Genomic DNA, 20,663 nt, shown 5'->3' with positions numbered 1-20,663 from the left:
TTAGACTTCAACTAGGTTGGGATGGGGACAGGACTAGGCAGAGGCCATTTTAATCTTAGTTGACCAGAATGACAGGACAAGTCAAAGATCTTTTAGTTTGTATTCTGTATTACTAGTTTCACCTGATGAACTCAGACTAGGTTCAGATATCCCTGGTTATGTCCTAGTAACTCAGAGCGACCCCTGTGAGTCCCTGTCACACCCAAGGACTTACAGCAGAAGTAAAGATTTTTATCTCTGCCATTGATTTCCTCTCTGTTCTTTGCCCTAATATCACAGAAATAAGGAAGAATCATAGCTATAAACTAAATTATTTTGAGAATAGAATTGATTTTGAGATTAGAATTGTATCTCAGAACTCTTACTAAGACTCCATTAGATTTAGATTCTTCTACATCTCCTTTTTCACTTTTGGTAAAATAAGGAGTATTTGCTTCCCAGCTTGTAGGAGATGCAGACAAGAGGGAAACTGGATTTGTAGTGTTGCCATTAGGTGTTTATATTATGTGTATGCAGAGAGTGAATTTTTGGAAGTGTTGCTGGGGCAATAACTTAAAAGGGATAATAATGAATTCTTTTCTTTTTCACTTCCTAAATTTTAGTTCAAAGCAGAAGATACCAGATGATACATTATGGGAGAAAAACAAGGAAGAGCAATAATGTACTTGTAAAGTTGAGAGGTTAGAGCTGAACATCTAGATTTGAGAATGACTAAAGTACAAGTTGTAACTTAAAAATGTGTGAATGGGTAAAATCTGTAGAGGTTTAAAACAGTAAGTATTCTATGATGTCCAGTGATAATAGTTATTGTGGACAGTTATTGTGGACTAGGTTGAGTCTAGCTTTGAATGCAGATTTGTGACAACCAATGTCCTTTCACTGTACTGCACTGCTGTACATATAGGGATGGTTTAGATTGATCTTTACAAGTTTCAGGGGTTTCTCAGAACCAGCCAAACTCTCCCTCCTAACAACATATTCCTTAACAATCCCAATCTTTCCTTTTCTTCCCACTTCCTGTTCAGTCCATTCCCTTCAAAGTGTGCAGTTCCAGCTAATGTGCCTTAATAATAATGCTTATATTGGGATAGTCCTGATGGCAGTTTTGTGATAGTTGCTGGGGATGACTCTCCATTCCTTTTTTTTTTTTCTTATTTCCCTCTCCTTCCAACTTTTTCAGCTATGCAAGTGGCTGTGGGATTGCCCTTTCTTTCCCTTCTTTTGTGTGTCTATATCATACCAATTGGAAAATATTCTCCCTGCATTCAGGAGAAAGACAAACTAGGACCCAAGCCAGACTTCTTTGGACACAGAGGTGCACCCATGGTAGGTCCAAGCATAATTATGGACATGGGTGAGTATAGGTGCGTGCAGTGTGTGGATGGGAGAGGGGACCTTAGAACCATAGGAACCCCTGGAGAGGAAATGGTTTGTCTTGAGATGGCAAGAAGGAGGAATTAATTGTAGAGACTGTACTTAAACCCAGGCCACCTAACTTTCAGTTCATTTCTCCTTAGTGTGGCCAGTGATACTGTCTCAAATAAGCAGAGCCCCAGAATCAGATTGGTTAGAGGAAAATACAGGCAGATTCTTTTAAAAAAGAGCCAAGGGAACCAAAGTTTGCTCCTAAATCCTTCCCTAACATGAAAGGGACGTTCGGAGAGACTCAGGCATAGAGCCTGATGTCCTTTTCTTCCACAGCTGGGGCCTGAAAATACCATGATGTCCTTTGAGAAAGCTGTTGAACAAGGAGCCTTTGGATTGGAGACTGACATATACGTCAGGTAGGAAAGCAGGGCCTGGGGTGGGGAGGAGATAAGGCCAGTGCCATGGAAGGTGACCATCCTGGCCCAAGCTGTCAAGAGGGTAAACCCTGAGAAGTTTCTTCTGTGTTCATATGGCACATGTGTACATACCACACATATGAGCCACTTCTCCCTTAAAAGCTATACATCTGTACCACTACTTTGTCAACCACAGGTTATAAATCATACATACTCTATATAGTCTCCACACCCCATTGCAAACCATGCTTACAGCTTAACCCTATTGTAATACCTTAACAATCCATTATCTTCTCCTGAGTGCCAGGGAGATCCACATGAGTAAGATAATAGTCCTACCTAAGAGATTTTGCCAGCAGTGAAGGAGACATGACATGTTTACAGACAACCACAATGTAAGATCATTTGTGGTGAGTGCTTTTCAGAGAAGAATAAATAAATAAAATGCAGTGAAAATTCAGTAAAGTACACTTCCTAATGTGTGATAAAGCTCTATGGTATCTAAATTTGTTTGGGTTGAACTTTTTTTTTTCTTTTAAAGAATTTTTTTTTTTTTTAGAGAGGTATGTTTTTATTTGTTTGTTTCGTTTTTGTTTATACACGCACTGGGTACAGTCAGAAGTGCGGGAGGGTGAGAGAATTCACCAGAGCCAGAGCGGGGAGCAGAGCAGGCAGAAGGACCGAAGTACACTGCTGAGGGGAGCAGCGGGCAGCAGGAGAGGTCTGCGTGCCATGTGGGACCCTCCTCCGGTGGCCGGGGAGCAGCCGGGGATCGAACCGGCGCTGCAGAGGCCGCGGGCAGCTTCGCAACCCAGCGCTCAACCGCTGCGCCACCGGGGAGGCCCTCTTTGGGTTGAACTTTGAAGGGAAAATACTATTTTATCTAATTGGTTAGAGAAAAGGGTACTTTTGGCAGAGGCAACAGCTGATTCAAAGGCTTCTACGTGAGAAAGAAGTTTATAGATCAGTGAGCTAACCTGTATGGATGCCAGAAGTGATATTCTGGCGACAGAAGAGGGCTATGTGAGGAGTAATATGACTGTAAGGCTCACTGAGGCTAGATCTCAACGATCCCTACGTGTATATAATGGGCAGTCACAGCAGGTTTTAGAGGACAGATTACCTTATCACTTTAGGAAGATCATCTGGTAGTCTATGAGGGAAAATTGTGAGAGACGAGGGTATTAGGTGGTGGCAATATCCAAGGAAAACAAAGGAAGACTTGGATCACAGCAGAGATGAAAACAAAAAGACATGTTTTAGTGTAGAATCTATGTACCTGAACAGCTGGAAGTAGATAAGCATCATCTCCAGCATAATGACTAGCATATTAATGAATGTTGTGTGTACAAAATACCTTCATATTTATTCTCTGAGCAAACAGAACATTCTGTTTCACATGTGGTTTTAACCTGGGTTCAAAGAAGGGAAATGTATTGTTAACATCCTAAGACTAGGTGTACTTGGTAAAACCAGGATTAATAGATTTCCTGACTTAAGACCGGAGTTCTTGACATACGCGATAATGACAACTGTTCCATACAGAATATTTTAATCAGAGCTCCTGGGTTCATTCAGGGAAGTGCCTGGTGTCATGGTATAACGTGGTAAAGGTGCTGAGCCAATGACTCCTGGTACATTTTCTTTCTTTTTTTATTTCTGTGACCTCAGTTTTGGTGCGGATGATTCTTCCAATCCTTCAGTTTCTCTGCTTATTGACGTCTTCATTTCTAATTATCTTCTTCTCCACATACTTTCACTACCCACGTTTATGGTCATACCCTAAGTCTCATCATTACCAAAATTTGCATATCAGAGTCCAGTCAGGGTATGAGTACCACCACACCAGTAATTTGAACAGGAAAACTATAATATCAAGAATTACTAAGTGGGGCTTCCCCGGTGGCGCAACGGTTGAGCGCTGGGTTGCAAAGCTGCCCGCGGCCTCTGCAGCGCCGGTTCGATCCCCGGCTGCTCCCCGGCCACCGGAGGAGGGTCCCACATGGCGCGCAGACCTCTCCTGCCGCCCGCTGCTCCCCTCAGCAGTGTACTTTGGTCCTTCTGCCTGCTCTGCTCCCCGCTCTGGCTCTGGTGCATTCTCTCACCCTCCCGCGCTTCTGACTGTACCCAGTGCATGTATAAACAAACAAACAAACAAACAAATAAATAAATAAAACATACCTCTATTTAAAAAAAAAAGAATTACTAAGTGGTAAATTGTGGTTAACTACTAAAACAAACACTTAATAATATAGAAGTAGCAAAAGAAGCTAGTAGAGCTTTTGTTCTAGGAAAAATGGGGTAAGCACATTCTACCCTATTCTTTTCAAGAATTATTTAAAAAAAAAAAAAACCCTGCCATAAAGTAAATTTAAAATCTGGACAAAATTCACAAAGCAATTGACAGAAGTCTGAAAGTTAGAGAAAAGAAGGTAAACTGGCTAGGGTTCTTAAGATTACAGGAACTCCCTAGTAGGGAATGAGTTACCTCTTGGTTTGTTTTTTTTTTTTTTTCCATTTTCCTTATATATCCTGATATGAGTTCTGGAGAGACCTAACCCCAAAACACCAATAGATGCAAACAAAAAGATAAATCTCCAGAAAAGTCTGCTCATTCTAGTCAAATAAGTAGGAAAAAAGCTGCCCAGCAGGATATAAACATACTGACCATACCCACCCTTCTCAAGTACATACCACAAAAAGCATTTCCTCTTACCTCCTGGGCTGTGGCCCTGAAGACTGTGGGCAGATTCTTGCAGTCCATTCCTGACCTGAATTATGAGGTAGTACTCCATATCCCACATCCCCCTCCCCAATTTGAAAGTGAAGGGAGAGTTATTGAGGAGTGTTTTGTGTGTGTGTATGTGAAAGTATGCTTAACATAAAGTTAACCACTTGAATGTGTACAGTTCTGTGGCATAAAGTACGTTCACATTGTTTTGCTATCATCGCCATCCATCTCTAGAACTTTTTATCTTCTCAAACTGAAACTCTGTATCCTTGAAATAGTAACTCCTTGATCTCCCCTCAAAATGCCTGTCTCTTGATCCAACAAATTGCATTCTAAATTAGTTAACAATTTTCTGTTTCGCATAACTAACATCATTCCTAGAAACTGTCATTATTTTCAGACAATATATTAAATAGAGAGAACTGGGCCTCCCCTGGTGATGCAGTGGTTGAGCCCGCAGCCTCAGCAGCACATGGTGTGCAGACCTCTCCTGCAGCGCCCGCTGCTCTTGTCAGCAGTGTATTTTGTCAGTCTGCCTGTTCTGTTCCCCGCTCTGGCTCTGGTGAATTCTCTCACCCTCCCGTGCTTCTGACTGTACCCAGTGCTTGTATAAATAAATAAACAAATCTAAAAAAAAAAATAGAATTCTTGAAAGCTCCCCTGAAAAGCTATTAGAAACAACAAATTAATACTGTAAAGTAGCAAGTTAAAAAATTAACATACAAATATCTGTTGCATTTTCATATACAAAAAATGAGTAAAAAGTCATCTGGACCTGTCTTAAAAATCTAAAAATGGAAATGCCATATGACCTAGCAATCCTACTTTTGGGTATTTATCCAAAGAATATGAAACCATCAACTTAAAAAAGTACCGTGTGGTGTTTATTGCAAAGTTATTTACAATAGCTAGGATTTAGAAGCAACTTAAGTGCCCAGTGATAGAGGATTGGATTGAGAAGATGTGGTATATCCACACAATGGTATACTATTCAACTATAAGGAAAGATGAAATGTTACCAATTACAGCAAAAATGAAAGGTCAGCCATATTCTCACTGTATATAGAGCAACACCTCACTGGAAAATACGGAATCATTTTCTGAAACAATCTTGCCCTTGTGTAGGTCAGAAGGAAAAATCTTGCCAGCATTCATTGGGAATCAATGAAAGTTGAAGCAGAGTTGACTGAAAGAAGATCCCAATAAACTAGTATAGACCTAATGCCCCCTCTCTCCACCAACTGAGTCTCTGCTTAACTTTTTATTATTATTATTATTATTTTTCAAATTTTATATATTTTTTACATCATTTTCCATTTTTGCACAATGTATGCATTTTCATCTTGGTTATAGTCCCCATACAATTCCCACCCCCCTTGTTTTGATCCTACTCCTTCCCCTCCCCAAATCCACCCCCCTGTAGTGTGTCTGTGGTTTATAGTTGCTTGTTGATTTTGAGTTTTACTTTATTATAATTAGTCTTTTTCCTGGTCCCTTATTTAGGTTTTCTAAATTCCTGCTATGAATGAGACCATCTGGTATTTTTCTTTTTCTTTCTGGCTTATTTCACTGAGCATGATCTGCTTAACTTTTTAAGGGCATAAATGTAAATATTGTACCTTCCAAGAGATGTGTGACAAAGATACCAGTTATTTCTCTCGGTACTGCCTGCACCTTAATATCCATGATGAACAAAATGTTAGATATTTCAATAAAGAAAGCAAGCCCTATTAGAGCCTGAGACAAAAGGAAAAACCAGAAACATTAATTTTATCTAGAGTTAAAATTTAATGTTTTGTTTATCATGGACTTTTGCATTACTTTTAATCTTTTAAAATATTTCATTGATAGTATTTCTCGTGATTGCTGATTTTTTAATTGAATTTCCGTTAAGTTTTTATATGAGGCAAGTGCACTACTGTTTTGCTATTTGTTTTCTCATTTCCTACTGCCTTTATATTAATGGAGTACTTTTTAGGACTTTATCTGCAATGTTGACTTATTTAACTGTATTTCTTTTTTTGGTGATTGAACTGGAAGTAATATGCGCTTTCCCTTATCACCTGTTCCACAAATATTACACATTTTTTATTTAAAAAAACAAGTCTTTCAACAGTATGTTCCATTTCTCCTCACCTATCATTTGATCTGTTACTGTCATGAATCTCATCAAGTTTTGCTTTAGTCAATATTTAAAAAAATTAAAAAATGAGAAAAACATTGAAATATTTACTCATCTATTATTTCTGGTACTCTTCATTCTTCTGTGTAGATTCAAGTTTCCAATTAGTATCTACTTTTGTGTAAGAATATCTTTTATTTTTCTTACAGCACAGGACTGCTGAAAATGAATTATGTGTCTTTTGTTTATATGAAAATGTTTTCATTTTCCCTTCATTTTTTTCTGTTAAATATAAGTTTATTTTTGTTCCTGGGGAGGTGGTGGATTTTTTTGTGTGTGAGAAGGATTTTGTCTTGTATGAGCTCAAAATAAGTATTCAGTTTATTAAAGTTAAATCCCCGATTCTCTATAAACTAGTAAGTTTAGCTTATAAAGCTTATTCTACCTATAAATCTAACATTTTGGCTGTCATATTTGAGGACCTAGTTTTAAGTTACCCCATTTCTAAGGGGTGGCCCTCTGCAGTCTCTAAAGAATGCCCATGTAATTGTTGAGTTTTATTCACTCTTGCTGGATGGAACTTGAATGGTTCACACTTGTGTGTGAGTTCTTCAAATTGTTTGTATTAAAATTTTCTGGTAATTTTTCTTTGCTTAGAAGTTGTTCTTGGCCAGCTTCATAGAATTTTACACTGCGCATGTACCAGTCTCTCCCTCTGTTTCTCTCTCTTCCTCCCTTCTCCCCCCTCTCTCCTCTCTCTCTATCACCTGTGGGACTCTAGCCCACAAATTCTAGCTTTCTAGGGCTATCCTCAATCTGATTTCTTTCTCCTTCAGCATGATAGAGCTGAATCCCTTTTAGGTCCCCCTTCCCATTCCACAATCCATTGTTCACCTGTAAGGAGGAAGCCTGGGTAATTGTAGAGTTTATTTCACTTGTTTGCTTTCCCTCAGAGATTATAATATTACACTCCCTGTTCTCCATTGAGTGAAAAAGTTATTTTCCTTATTTTGTCCAGTTATCTATTTCTGGGCAGCAGATTGCCTCACCTCTGTGGCTTCCTCATGACCATTACTGAGTTCTTTTCATAGATACTATAATGAGAAAAGAAGAAATTTTCATAAAAGTCAAGATTTTTCAAAGCAAATAGCAGATAATAGAACAGAAACGTCTCTACTTATACTATCTATTGTGAAGGAACTAGCATCATAAATACTGAGAGCAGGTGCCTAGAAGGAAAATGAGTCAAAAAAACATAAGAAGATTGCATGGATGCCTGCTTAGTATGGTTCTGAGGACTTTAAGACCTTGCCTCTTTTCCACCCTCCTTCCCTAACTCTTAAGTCATTACCGTACCTACTACTGTGTTCCTGATGCCAGAGAGGCCCTCAATAGAGAAGAAACTCTTAAGCCGTCATTAATATGAGCATCTCATGTCACAAAAGATTGATCTCTAGGACAAAAATATTGACATCAAAGTATAAATGACTGGTACTTAGTGCTTTGTGACTTTTAGGAGGGAATAAGGAACTTGAGTAAATTTGTGACTTTTGGGGGTATTCTGAGAACCCTGGCTGCCAATGTGGCTGAATTCAGACTATCGATCCTTTCCTTGCTTTCCTCCCTCTGCCTGCAGTTACGATGGGGTGCCTTTTCTCATGCATGACTATGACCTGAGAAGAACAACCAATATCATGGAGGTCTTGCCAAATGCTGCCTTCCTATCTGGTTCCAGCTTCACTTGGAATTTCCTGTCAACTTTGAATGCAGGCAAATGGTTTTTACGGTCACCGGTAAGACACATTTCTTTACTAAATAAACCTGCATTGAATCCCTCCCTCCTGGAGATAAGAGCTTTAGATGAAGATAGGCAAGCATATACACAGTTTCATCCCAATTTAGGGAGGAAGACTATAGCGTTGGCAGGAGAGCTAGTTTCTTTCTCAGTAATTTAGTCAGTCTGATGGCTGCTGTCTACATTCATTAGAAGACAAACTTAACCTTGTCATTTAATCCCATTTTATCCAAGCAGGTCATGAACTTTTACAGCATACCCACCATGTAAATAGCGTTTTTTCCTGGGCAAATATTTTGAGTAATTCACAGGTACAATACAGACTAGGAAAAGTATTTATTCTTGACCATTACTTATTACCATTCAACAAATATTTACTGAATACGTATTGGATACTGGGCACATAGAATATACTGGTGAACATACACTAAGCCATATGGAGTTCACAGGCAAGCAATTACATACATTTTGATAAGTGCTAAACTAGAGTTAATTTTTTGGTTGTTCAGGAGCATGTCAGAACTACATTTAGCTCAGTCTGAGGGATGAAAATGGGTAATTCCGGAAGGAGATGTATAGACTAATAAAGGTGTGGTAAAATATAAAGCATGTGCTGTGTTCAGTGTCATTTTGAGGCAAGAGTGAATCCACTTGAGAAAATTGGAATATTGGGAATATAAATTGGTTCTACCATCATGGAAAGCTGTATGGATAGACCTCAGAAAATTAAAAATTGAAATTCCATGTAACCCAGAATACATAAACATTAATTTGAAGAGATACATGCCACCCCCTTGTTAATCACATCTTTATTTACAATAGCCAAGGCTTGGAAACTACCTAATGCTCATCGATAGATGATTTCATTTTCATGGTCTATATACACAGTGGAATACTGCTTAGCTATAAAGATGAAATCCTGTTATTTGCAGCAATGTGGATGGACCTAGAAAGGTTATACTTACTGAAATTAGTTAGATAAACACACTGTATAGTTTTACCCATATTGTGCAAAGGAAACAAAATGAATGAAGTAAATAAAAAAAAATAAAATTTTAGAGTATAAGACCAAATTAGTGACTACCCGAAGAGGAGGACGTAGTTAAATCAGGTAAAAGGGGTGAACTATATGGTGAAGGATGTAATTGAATTTTTAGTGGTGAATATAAGGTAATATATTTAGCTGTTGATTTATAATGATGCACATCTGAAACCTATGTAGTATTATAGTGCAATGGTAGTTCAATAAAATTTTTAAATTTCAAGAACAGTATTCCTCATGAATATTACAAAAGTCTTCAGCAAATATTAACAAATTGTATCCAGCATCATATAAATTTATACTATGTTGTAATCAAAGTAGTTTTATCCTGACAGTGCAAGGCTGTATCACAGTCCAATTGGAGAGTACTTCCGGTTTCAGCTCCAATGTATACAGCTTGGGAATTGTTACTCCCATCCTTAAAATAAAGTTAAAGCCAAACAAATTAAAAACCCATAATTTTTCCTAGCTCTATTAGAGAACTAAAATCACAGTGCAAACCACCACTCTGAAATCTTGAAAATGTGCAATTTATGGCATTGGTAAGTTAATTGTCCTGAAACAGTATTGCAAGTAGCATTTACTGCCACAAAAATGAGTCCAGTGCCAGTTTTTGTCCCTGCATTTAATAAACCCCTTCCTAATTGAGCCATAATATTTCTTTGATTAAGTTCTACACAAAGTGTTAGCCATTATATATTAGCTGGTCAAAAATAAATCAGAACTTTTCTATTTTCCAAAATTACTCAGATTAAGAGATTTAAACCATTAATTTCTAGCCCAAGCCTTGGGCTATTTTATTTACCACACCAGCCAAAATGAAAGATACATTTTTGAAAATCACCTCAAAATTTTCAGTTCCTGTTGATGGGCTCAATATCCTTAGAAGGCTGTTTCCTAGGAAATATGCTATTCCTTTACACTATAAGCAGATATTGTCTGTTGAGGGTTTGGGGAGACCTATAATTGGAGAGGTCTAACAGCTTCACAGAACATTTGACCTTGTCCTAGGTTACGATCAAAAAACCTTCCCCCCCCCCCCCCACGTATTAAAGATTGCAAGAGTAGGGCCTCCCCTGGTGGTGCAGGCAGTTGAGTGCTGCGCTGTGAAGCTGTCCGCAGCCTCTGCAGCGCAGGTTCAATCCTGGCTGGCCAGTGAGGGTCCCACATAGCACGGCAGACCTCTCCTGTCTTGCCCTCTGCTCCCCTCAGCAGTGTGTTTCAGTCAGTCTGCCTGTTCTATTCCCCACTCTGTCTCTGGTGAATCCTCTCACCCCCCACAATTCTGGCCTACACCCCACTTCTTGTATGCATAAATAAATAAATCTTTAAAAAAAAAAGTGAAGATAAAGTATCAAGAAAGAAATTACTTGAATCTTAAGAAAATGTGAGAAGCTAGTGTTTCCTTCTCCTGAGAGATTGCCTTTTATCACTGACTTCATCCACATAATTCTCTAAAATTGACAAATGATGATGAAAGTAGTTAGTATATGTGTGTGTTTATATATAAGGACTGAAATATAAGATGAAATTCTGTGTATTGCAAATAAAATATGACAGTTTCTGCCATGAGGGAGTTCACTCCAGGAGAAGCAGTAAGAAGTGAAGGAATGCAAGTGAATTGTGCCTTTTCTACACACATGCTCCTAGATCTTTGTAAATATTTTATCATTCAGTATTCAAAATAATCCCTTCTCCATTTTATAAATTGGGCAGTAGAGACTTTGAGAATTTAAATGGTTTTTTATCAAGGTTAGCCAGCAAGATGAATGTGAAGCCTGGATTTGAATCTGATCTAAGATGTAGGTAACTAACTGAAGAAGGCAGAATGAGACATAGAATTACAAAGGCAGACAAATGGCCATTGATGATTACTGTCATTGAAATTTCTTTAGCTCAGAAATATTTAAGGACGAGTTCCTGAAGGTTAGTAGCATTTGAACTTGCATGTTGAGGACAAAATTTTAAACAGTTGAATATGGCAAGGAAGGCCATATTCCTTGGGAGTATTGGGATTGAATCCAATTCATTGTGAAGTCAAAGCCTATGTTCTTTGCATTACATAAAACTAGAATAATAAGAGCAAATGTGGGAAGCCAGTGTGACTAAAAAGGGATTTTGTTACTTTGAGATACAGAAAAAAAGCTAAAAAGGAAATTCATGAGAAGAACATGAAGGGACTTTCAGTATAATATAACAGTTTCTGTGATAGAGAAGAAATCATTTAAAAAATCATAATTACCTGTTTAATTTCCCTCCTTGGGATCTCTTATTCCAGGACCAGTATGTCAGAGGAACTGGTTGGTTGAATGGTAATGGAGTAACATGGAAGTAGGGCTGGGTGTGGGATATGTAACAAGAGAACTGGAAAATTCTTTTGATAGGAGCCAATGTATTCTCTGATATATTTATTTTTAGCCTTTTTATAATATGGAACCCCTATCAGAGGCTGATAGTGAAAAAGCTAGAAACCAGACGATTCCAAAGCTATCTGAATTTTTGGAACTTGCACGGAAGGAAAAAAAATTTGTGATGTTTGATCTTCATCATCCTCCAGTAAAACATCCTTTCAGAGGCAGGTTTATCCGTGAAACAGTACAGGTGATCCTTGACTCTAAAATTGAGCAACATCTGGTATGTCTAACTCAATATTTATGGTAGAGTTGGGAGGGTGGGTAGCATGTCCCAGGAGCATAGCAGTTCAATCTGACCTACCTTGCACGTCTTCCCTTGGATCCTTCAATAATTTTGCTCCCTATAGAAATTTTCCTTATACAGTTACATGTGGCCATGACCCAGTTAAATTTCTTTCAGTGCAGAGAAATCGAGGCTGTTTGCTATTTCACACCAAATACAATATCAGCAGTCTGTTAAAAAAGAATGTGTGTAATGATTATTTGATGTGACCTGCCTCATCACCAGCATAGAGATATTAGAAAAGCCTGGAGAACTATAAGATTGAGAGGATTTTGCTTCAATCAATAATACAGAAAGGACGTCTGATTCTTATTTGAGCAGAGATTTGTTCATCATGTTTTGTTGAAGCAGCTCTGCTTTTGGGCAGTTAATCATTTCAAATCTCATATTTTCAGAATGAGTAATAAAGCAAATGGTACATGTCCTTTTGCAAATAGAGCTGTTTCAACAGATGACTTATAACAGCATTCTTTACTGGCAGAAAATGACTCCTCTCAAAGGTGATTTTTAGGATCACTAGCCAGGGGATGTTTGATTCCCACCTCTCATCTGCATCTACCAATTCCTTATCTACTTCGGTAAATATGAAACTGTCAGCACACAATGGGCCCTTGGTACATGTTAACTGAGAAAATTCCAGTCTGGTGCAACCCTGGTGAAAACTCCTTATAAGAGTTAATTAGATGATATTAGACCAGGTTGACTTTATCACCGAGGGCTAGACTCTTTCTCTACTGCCTGTAGACTGTAACCAGTGCTGAAATGGGCTCTATCCAAAATACACAGGGCTGTTTGCACCTAGACAGCTGGATTATCCACTGAAGGACCTCTTGTTTCTCCTTACAGGTTTTTTGGTTACCAGGTTTGGATAGGACATATGTCAGGAACAAAGCTCCTGGTTTTCAGCAGGTGGGCCGGTTCATCCCAGTTGAAGCCCTTGCAAAACAAAAGATAAGAATAATAAATGTTGACTATAAGAGATTGTTCTCTAATGGTTTGAGGTGAGTGTTTGGCTACACCTCTGTTGGCATGTGTTGCCTTACTTGCACAAAATCTGCACTCCAGTTGAGCTACAAGGCTTCCCCTTTTGTTTCAGGATTTCTATATGTGGCTGTTTTTTGGGTTTTTTTTTTTTTTTGAATCCTCTATTTCCCCCTTCTTGCCCTTCCCTCTCTCTCTTGCACCTTCCTTCTGCCAACAAACTTTTATCAAGCGTAGACTCCTTGGAACATAGTCTTCAGCCACTTCTCCTTTATGCTCCAGTCTCTCATCATTCAACTCATGTTTTTCTATCCTTCGTGTTTTTTATTTTTATATAATTTGGTCATAAAAAAGTCAGTTGTTTATATCCTCCTGTCATTACCAGATGGGTCGCAGTACCTCATGATAGTGTTATGACCAGATAGCCAGATTTCTTGTAAGCAAAATTAAGAACATAGCTAAATCTATATCTGTATATAACTTAAAATAGCCAAGCATGAGAAGAAACTAAAATTATTACCCACCATATTTATAAATATATAATTAGGTACAAATTTTCCGATTTAATAGTTCCTGGGAATAAAATGGTAACTTTCTGAAACTTGACAATTATTTATTACTTAATGTAATCCATCTTCTCTTTCTCTTCTATTTAAAAGTAGTATTTTCCAGATGATTCTAAATGCTTCAGAGACAAATTCTTCCTTGGAGATACAGATGTAGATCTATAGTCCTGTAGGTCTTTAGAATTTCCTTGGACTTAATGAAAGTCCCCCTAGATAACCTTTCTGCATCTCAAACCATGAACTAGTCTGATGCACATACCTCTGTTTCTGATCCTGCTTTTCCTGTTTCTCTGGCCACGGGTATTTGATCCTATGTCTTTTTTCTTTCAGCATTGGAAAATTATGTATTTTACCCCTCTTTCCCAGTCAGAATATTTCTCTTTGTCTAGTTGCTGCTCTATTTTGAGCACATTTCTCTGAATAGAAAATGGCTCTAACATGATTTCTTTCTCTTTTGCTCATAATTTAGATTAACCTAGTGGTTGGGGAAAAAATATAATAATTTCCATTTATTGAACCTTTATTATGTGTTGGTGCTTGTGTTTGGTGGGCACAGGCCCTGTTTCAATGCTGACTTACCTGTCTACCTGCCTCCCTACACATATGACTTTGGACAGCTTTCTAATCATCTATGTTTTATGCCGATTCTAATTTTATCTGGGAATACAGATTCGTATCAGCCCAAGGTCTGTACAAATGGTCATTTGGGTTTAGAAAGAACTAGAATTGCAATAATTGCCCTTTGGATTTATATATGAGGATCTCTAGATTATTATTTCTGTAAGTCAGGGGCTATACCCAAGTAGCACTTCAATAAACAGACAAAATTTGTTAAATTCATGAACAGGTAATGGAACGGATGAATAAATATCTGGATCAAAAAATAAAAAATAAAAATATTCAGAAATTTTGCAAACCTGTTTTACCAGTGGTAATCTGAAATTAGCTGTGGTACAGGTGTTTGTACCATGGACATTGGCAAATGCCCGCAAATAGGCTTTCCCTTTTTTGTTTCTTCCTTTCACTTCATTCCTTCTCCCTCCCTCTCTTCCTCTTCCCCCCACCTTCCTTTTCCCCTGAGACATCCAATTTACTGACATACCGCTGTTGTTACTAGAGCAGAGATGTTAAATCCATTCCATTATCTAATAGCAAATGAGCCCATTCTGCATGTCACATCATAAGTTGTTCCAGTACCAGGTGTTTGTGGTGATGTAGGCAACAACCTTTCACGAGCATAGTGGCTGTTCCTCTTTTAAATGGCGAAAATGAGATTAAGTCTAAATCCCTTGTGGGTTTTTTTTTGTTCCAGAGATTATAAAGAAGCTAACATTACCATCAACTTATACATCGTCAATGAGCCTTGGCTCTACTCACTGGCCTGGTGCTCCAGTATTCACTCAGTGACCACAGATAACATTCAGAATCTGAGACACATAAAGAATCCTTACTTCTTCATGGTAAGCTGGTTGTACAGATTGTTCTTCTCTGTCTGGTATAATGGGAGTCTCCATCCCTCAGCCTACCCCCTTCATAACCCACTGTGTAGTCCCTGAGCAGCTACTTAAAAGCAGAGACTTCTATGATATTGGAGATGTGACACTCTTGCCTAGGTCCTTTATGACTTTCAGGGAGAAATCAGTATTGTTTTAATAATTACAGTCTACTGAATCTTCACAACATCCTTTTCATGCTTTATGTAATTTAACCTTCTGAGTTAGTCACTATTATTCCTTTGAGGAAACTGTACCATGAAGATGGGTGCATATGGGTGCATGATACAAGATTCATTGTTCCTTCAGCCACACCTTCCTAGCGGCATGGTGACAGTGATAAAGGCATGGAGTGTGGGGAGAAAGCCAAGTGGACTTGACTCCAAAGTGGTCTGTGTGCCCTGAACAAAATGCTTTTAAAGAGGAGAGTCAGTATCCAGTCGCCCAGCTTAATTTCCCCTTCTGGTCTCACTATTGCTTATTGCCAGAGGCTTAGTGCTGTGAAGACTTGGGTTACAATCCCAACTAAATCCCATTACTTATTATCTGTGGAGGGAGCCCCAGTGTACCAGTCAACTCCTAGAGACCCTGTTTTCCTTATAGGTGTAGAACACAGTAGGTTGACTGAGTGTGACAGAGTAGTGTACAAGAGAAAACAGCTTAATTTCTTTCCACTGACTCTTTAAACTACTCTGATTTTGGTCTTTCCTTGAGTAGAACCTTATTTAGGTCCTATAACTTTTATGGTCATTCTAAGATAATTTTTTTTTTTGAAGTTCACTTCAAAGAGTCTCAGTTCTGTGTCCTGTCTAGGGTAATAACTCAAACTCCAGACTGCCTTGAAAGTTAAACCTTTAGGCACAGAAGTCTAAATGGGAAACCTCAATAACTCCAGCCTCACTTGCCCGTTTTTGATATGCTCACAGTCAAGATCAGGAGAAAGGTGATGAGGGTCAAGGGGACAATCTCAGAAAACCAGTAGTCTGTTGAGGCCCTCTGGTGGCAGTGCAAAATTTCTGACCCCTCCTTTCTCTAGTGGCTTAGGCAGCTTTCTGGAGTTTTCGGGAAACATTTAGAGGTAGGCCTGTTAGCACAGATAAAGCCTCTCCACTTGTCTATCCCAATACAATTCCCTTCATGTAGGTACTGCATATTTTTCTCTTGTTTTTTTAAAAATTGATGACAAGAGTAAATTTCTTCGTTATATAAGATTTAATCATTACAAAAATGCATAAGTTAGAAGCAGCCCCCCTATAATCCTATACTCCTACATCAATAATGTCTCAAAGTTGTCTGTTTAGATATATTAAATAAAACTTTATTACATAAAATGTGATTACATTCAGTATTTGAATTAACAATATTTGAATTTATAATAAATTCATGTGATTCAAAATTCAAAAAAGTATAAAAATTCTACACCTGGCTTGGGTTTTTTTAAAGGACTCAATTGGTCAGTTTACTAAGGGGTCAGAACCCCAAGGGCTTTTCCAGGTAGCCCACACTCTGGAGTTAGAATGTGCAGATTCAAATCTTAGCTCTTCCACTTACTGTGTGAACTTGCAAATGAGGCACAGTTTATTTATTTGTAAATTGGGGATAACAATAATATAATAGAACTTTTATCCAACACAATCCAGCCTGATCATTTCCCTGTGAACGGAAATAGTTAAAAGGGGAATAAAAAAATTGTATACATTCTATTAGCTTTTACTACTTAAAAAAAAAAACACCACCTAAACTCAGTGGCTTAAAACGAACATTTATTTCTCACATTCTGTGTGGTAGCTGAGGTGGTTCTAGGATGGGTGAGGGTGGCCTCATTCATGTGTGAGCCATTTGGGAAGCAAGGCCCATGCAGTGAGAGGGTCTCCCTTCGTGTAGTCATTCATCCTCACGGAGGCCAACTTGATCCTGTTCCCTAGTGGCAGTGGGCTCCTCGCTGCAAGAGAGCTCAAGCCACAGAGCACAAGCATTTCTCAAGGTTCTCCCCGTGTAATGTTTGTTAATGTTCCATTAGCCAAAGAAAAGCATATGGCCAAGTCCATTCAAGGTGGGAAAGGGGAGAAACAGACTTCACTTCTGGATGGGTAGGTATAGCCATGTCACATTGCCTGTAGGCTGCAGTTTGAGAGAAATATTGTGGTGATTTTAATAAATAATCTATCATGTACAAACCTCACACACTTTGTTTTAATATAAAAAATATTTATTCACTGTTTAACAAAAGTCATGTTCTTTAAGGATACTTGAGCTGATTGAATTCTGTATTTTCTTGCTTATTAAATATCCAAATGAATTTCTAAGTTGTGTTCTTTAAAGCAGAACAAGAACTTAAAGTCATTGGGAAAGAGAATCTGAATCTAAACAGATTTTTATAATCTTCTTACCCCAATCTTTTAGTGTTTCATCTACACTTAATTGAAGATATTTTAATGACTTAGTTTGTCTTTCTTGAGTTTTTCAAAGCATTGACTTTATTTTCATGAAAACGACACTTTTTTCCCCACACATTTTTACAGATTTAAGCAACATTTAATTACACTGCATAGTTATAACAAGTACAACTATTTTAAACCATTTGGGAAGCAAGAACAACTTATTCTTGATGACTGTACACCTCACCTGGTGGGCATCCTAGGTGAGGCCCAGACCTTAGTCAGTATGTTTCCAAGAGGGGGTTAAGAGCCTTAGTTTAGTGGAAGTTGCTTAAGAACTTCTACTGTACCTCCCTTGTAGTGCTGTTGTGATTGTGAAAATATCCTTAAAGTGCTTAGAATACTCCCCTAGTTCCTATAAATGCTTATTAATTATCAGTTGTTATTATCACTGTTGTGATCATCAATGTTATTAACATTATTACTCAGTCTAAGGGAATACCTTGGGACAGGGTGAAGAGTGACCTAAGAAAGAATAAAAAGCACCAGCCTCACTTGCATGAAGTAACATTGGAGGGGGAATAATGGAAGAGGAAAGGGAGGACCAAACCTGGAGATAATGAAGCTCACAGGGGAGGACCCGGGAGATGGAGATCTGGGAAACAGGTGACTCGTGTAAGGAGTATAGAGAAGGAGGTATGCTAGATAAGGAGGACTTTTAACTTTAGCATACTTAACTTGAAGCATGGTGATGATTTAGAACAATGATTCCAAAATATCATTTACAGAGTAGTCGCTTCAGCATCTCCTAGGGAGCTTGTTAAAAATGCAAAAATTCTGATTCCTAATATAATACCTATATTACTGAAAGCTATCCAGGGAGACTTAGCTAAACAGTCAGGTTTGGGAAATCATACCATGAAAACATAGTGTACTGGGAGTTATGAAACCTGGCCTGTGGTCCTGGATCCAGAAAAAGCTTGCTGCGTAATTTCTCTGGAGCTCTCTCACACCTCTACCGTGAGGGTCAAAGTAGATGAAGAATCTGAAGTGTTTTATTGCTTGTAGAGCCCCCTTACACATGTAAGGTGTGATTGTTAGCATGCAGCAGGTACTTTCTGTGTCAGAGACTACCACGTCAACCAAAGTTCCTTCCCCTGGTCTTCTTCTCCTCACCTCCCCCAGCCCTGGCAGACTAGGCCTGTGTGGTCTAAAAATCCCTTCCAAGTGTAAACTTCTTCTTTTTTTTTTTTTTTAAAGATTTATTTATTTATCTATATAAGCATTGGGTACAGTCAGAAGCGCGGGAGGGTGAGAGAACTCACCAGAGCAAGAGCAGGGAGCAGAACAGGAGAGGTCTGCGCGCCATGTGGGACCCTCGCAGGTGGCTGGGATCGAACCGGCGCTGCAAAGGCTGCGGGCAGCTTCACAGCCCAGCGCTCAACCGCTGCGCCACCGGGGAGGCCCCAAGTGTAAACTTCTTTAACTATGATTTGTTTTCTGTTTTTCAGACACCAGGCAACTATAGATTCTGGTGGATTTTGCTGGATAGCATTTCTGTAATTTCTATTATTGCCATATTTTATTATCATTGGTAAGCATGTATTTATAATTCTGAATGACTCCCAAAATCAAAGTATAAATGGTTCTTATGGAATGTTGAGAAAAAAGTTACATATTTCTGTACTCCCACATGGCAAGTTCTCAGGAAGATAGAGTTTATAATCTGAATCTCTCATTTCTTCTCATGCTGCTTATGGCTTCTAATCCCTCTTCTACCTCCCCAGTATAAGAGAGTTTCTAAGAATAGGACTCTCACTAAAGTTCAGTCAGATTCAGTATGGATCAGTTGGGAGAGGACAGGGGTTGAAGGTTGTCCAAAATAAAATGCCTCCATCTTCAACAAAACTTGACATAGCAGGGTATTGTGCAAAGAGCAAACTTACAAGTTGAAAAACCTGGGTTTTAGCTACTGGCTTTGGTTTCTGAGTAATCTTGGGAGAAATCACCACCCCTTTCCAGATCATAATCTTTTTATCTGACTGTCAGAATCCTGGAAAATGCTACAGGGTTGCAGGATTCAGGTGAAATAGGGAACAGCCTGGTAGAAGAGCTTTAGCTAGAGGAAATCAATGTTGTTTATACCCATAATTTCTTCCTTTGTGAGTTTTCATTTAGAAAGTAAGAATTTGTTTCTTTACTGGCCACTGCTTTGTATTATTCTCCTTTTGGGAAGAGGCCTATGAGACTTACAGTCTGTTTCCTTCCAGGTGGAAAAACAGCAAAAAAGAACTCTTTAAAGCCACCGGCACAAGCATAGGTAAAGTTAGAGGCCTAGGCCATTGCTATATCTTTATTTCTACCCTTTCTTTCAAGACACAGAAGCAGTTCTCATGTCTGACAAGAGCTAAGGTTATCTGAGAAATTGGGAAGAAGGGACCAAGTTGAAATTTGGAAGTGTAGGCTAGACGTGGATTCTAGAGGGCTAACAAAATAAAGCAGAAAAAGCATATTAGATGTCAATACCCATTTATGATTTTAAAAAAAGCCCTCTGGGCAAACTAGGAATAAAAACAAACTTCCCTAATCTGACAAAAGATAATTAAAAAAAATCTACAGTCAGTATAATTTTTTTTAAAGATTTATTTATTTATACAAGCACTGGGTACAGTCAGAAGCGCGGGAGCGTGAGAGAATTCACCAGAGCCAGAGCGGGGAGCAGAGCAAGCAGAAGGACTGAAGTACACTGCTGAGGGGAGCAGCGGGCGGCGGGAGAGGTTTGTGCGCCATGTGGGACCCTCCTCTGGTGGCCGGGGAGCAGCCTGGGATCGAACCGGCGCTGCAGTGGCTGTGGGCAGCTTCGCAACCCAGCGCTCAACTGCTGCGCCACCAGGGAGGCCCAGTATAATTTTTTTTAAAGATTTATTTATTTATACAAGCACTGGGTACAGTCAGAAGCGCAGGAGGGTGATAGAATTCACCAGAGCCAGAGCAGGAAACAGAACAGGCAGACTGCTGAGGGGAGCAGCGGGCGGCAGGAGAGGTCTGCGCGCCATGTGGGACCCTCGCCCGGT

The 20,663-nt window shown here is 38.9% G+C and overlaps 1 protein-coding gene across 1 annotated transcript in view; it reads left to right on the top strand.

The window, feature by feature from the left end:
- Nucleotides 1–15,820, top strand: part of GDPD4 (glycerophosphodiester phosphodiesterase domain containing 4) — a gene marked incomplete at both ends in the record, with an annotated part of 41,092 nt that extends 25,272 nt beyond the window's left edge. Inside the window, 7 exons of the mRNA XM_084250372.1 lie at nucleotides 1,092–1,326; nucleotides 1,702–1,784; nucleotides 8,274–8,430; nucleotides 11,893–12,108; nucleotides 13,018–13,172; nucleotides 15,031–15,178; nucleotides 15,815–15,820. Coding sequence (XP_084106498.1) covers nucleotides 1,092–1,326; nucleotides 1,702–1,784; nucleotides 8,274–8,430; nucleotides 11,893–12,108; nucleotides 13,018–13,172; nucleotides 15,031–15,178; nucleotides 15,815–15,820 — 1,000 coding nt within the window. The remainder of the gene's footprint in view (nucleotides 1–1,091; nucleotides 1,327–1,701; nucleotides 1,785–8,273; nucleotides 8,431–11,892; nucleotides 12,109–13,017; nucleotides 13,173–15,030; nucleotides 15,179–15,814) is intronic.
- Nucleotides 15,821–20,663: the final 4,843 nt, after the last annotated feature.

The sequence above is a fragment of the Talpa europaea genome (genome assembly GCF_964194135.1).
Source record: "Talpa europaea genome assembly, chromosome: 1".
NCBI lineage: Eukaryota > Metazoa > Chordata > Mammalia > Eulipotyphla > Talpidae > Talpa > Talpa europaea.
The sequence above is the reverse complement of the archived record's forward strand: the minus strand, read 5'-3'. Positions and strand labels throughout refer to the sequence as shown.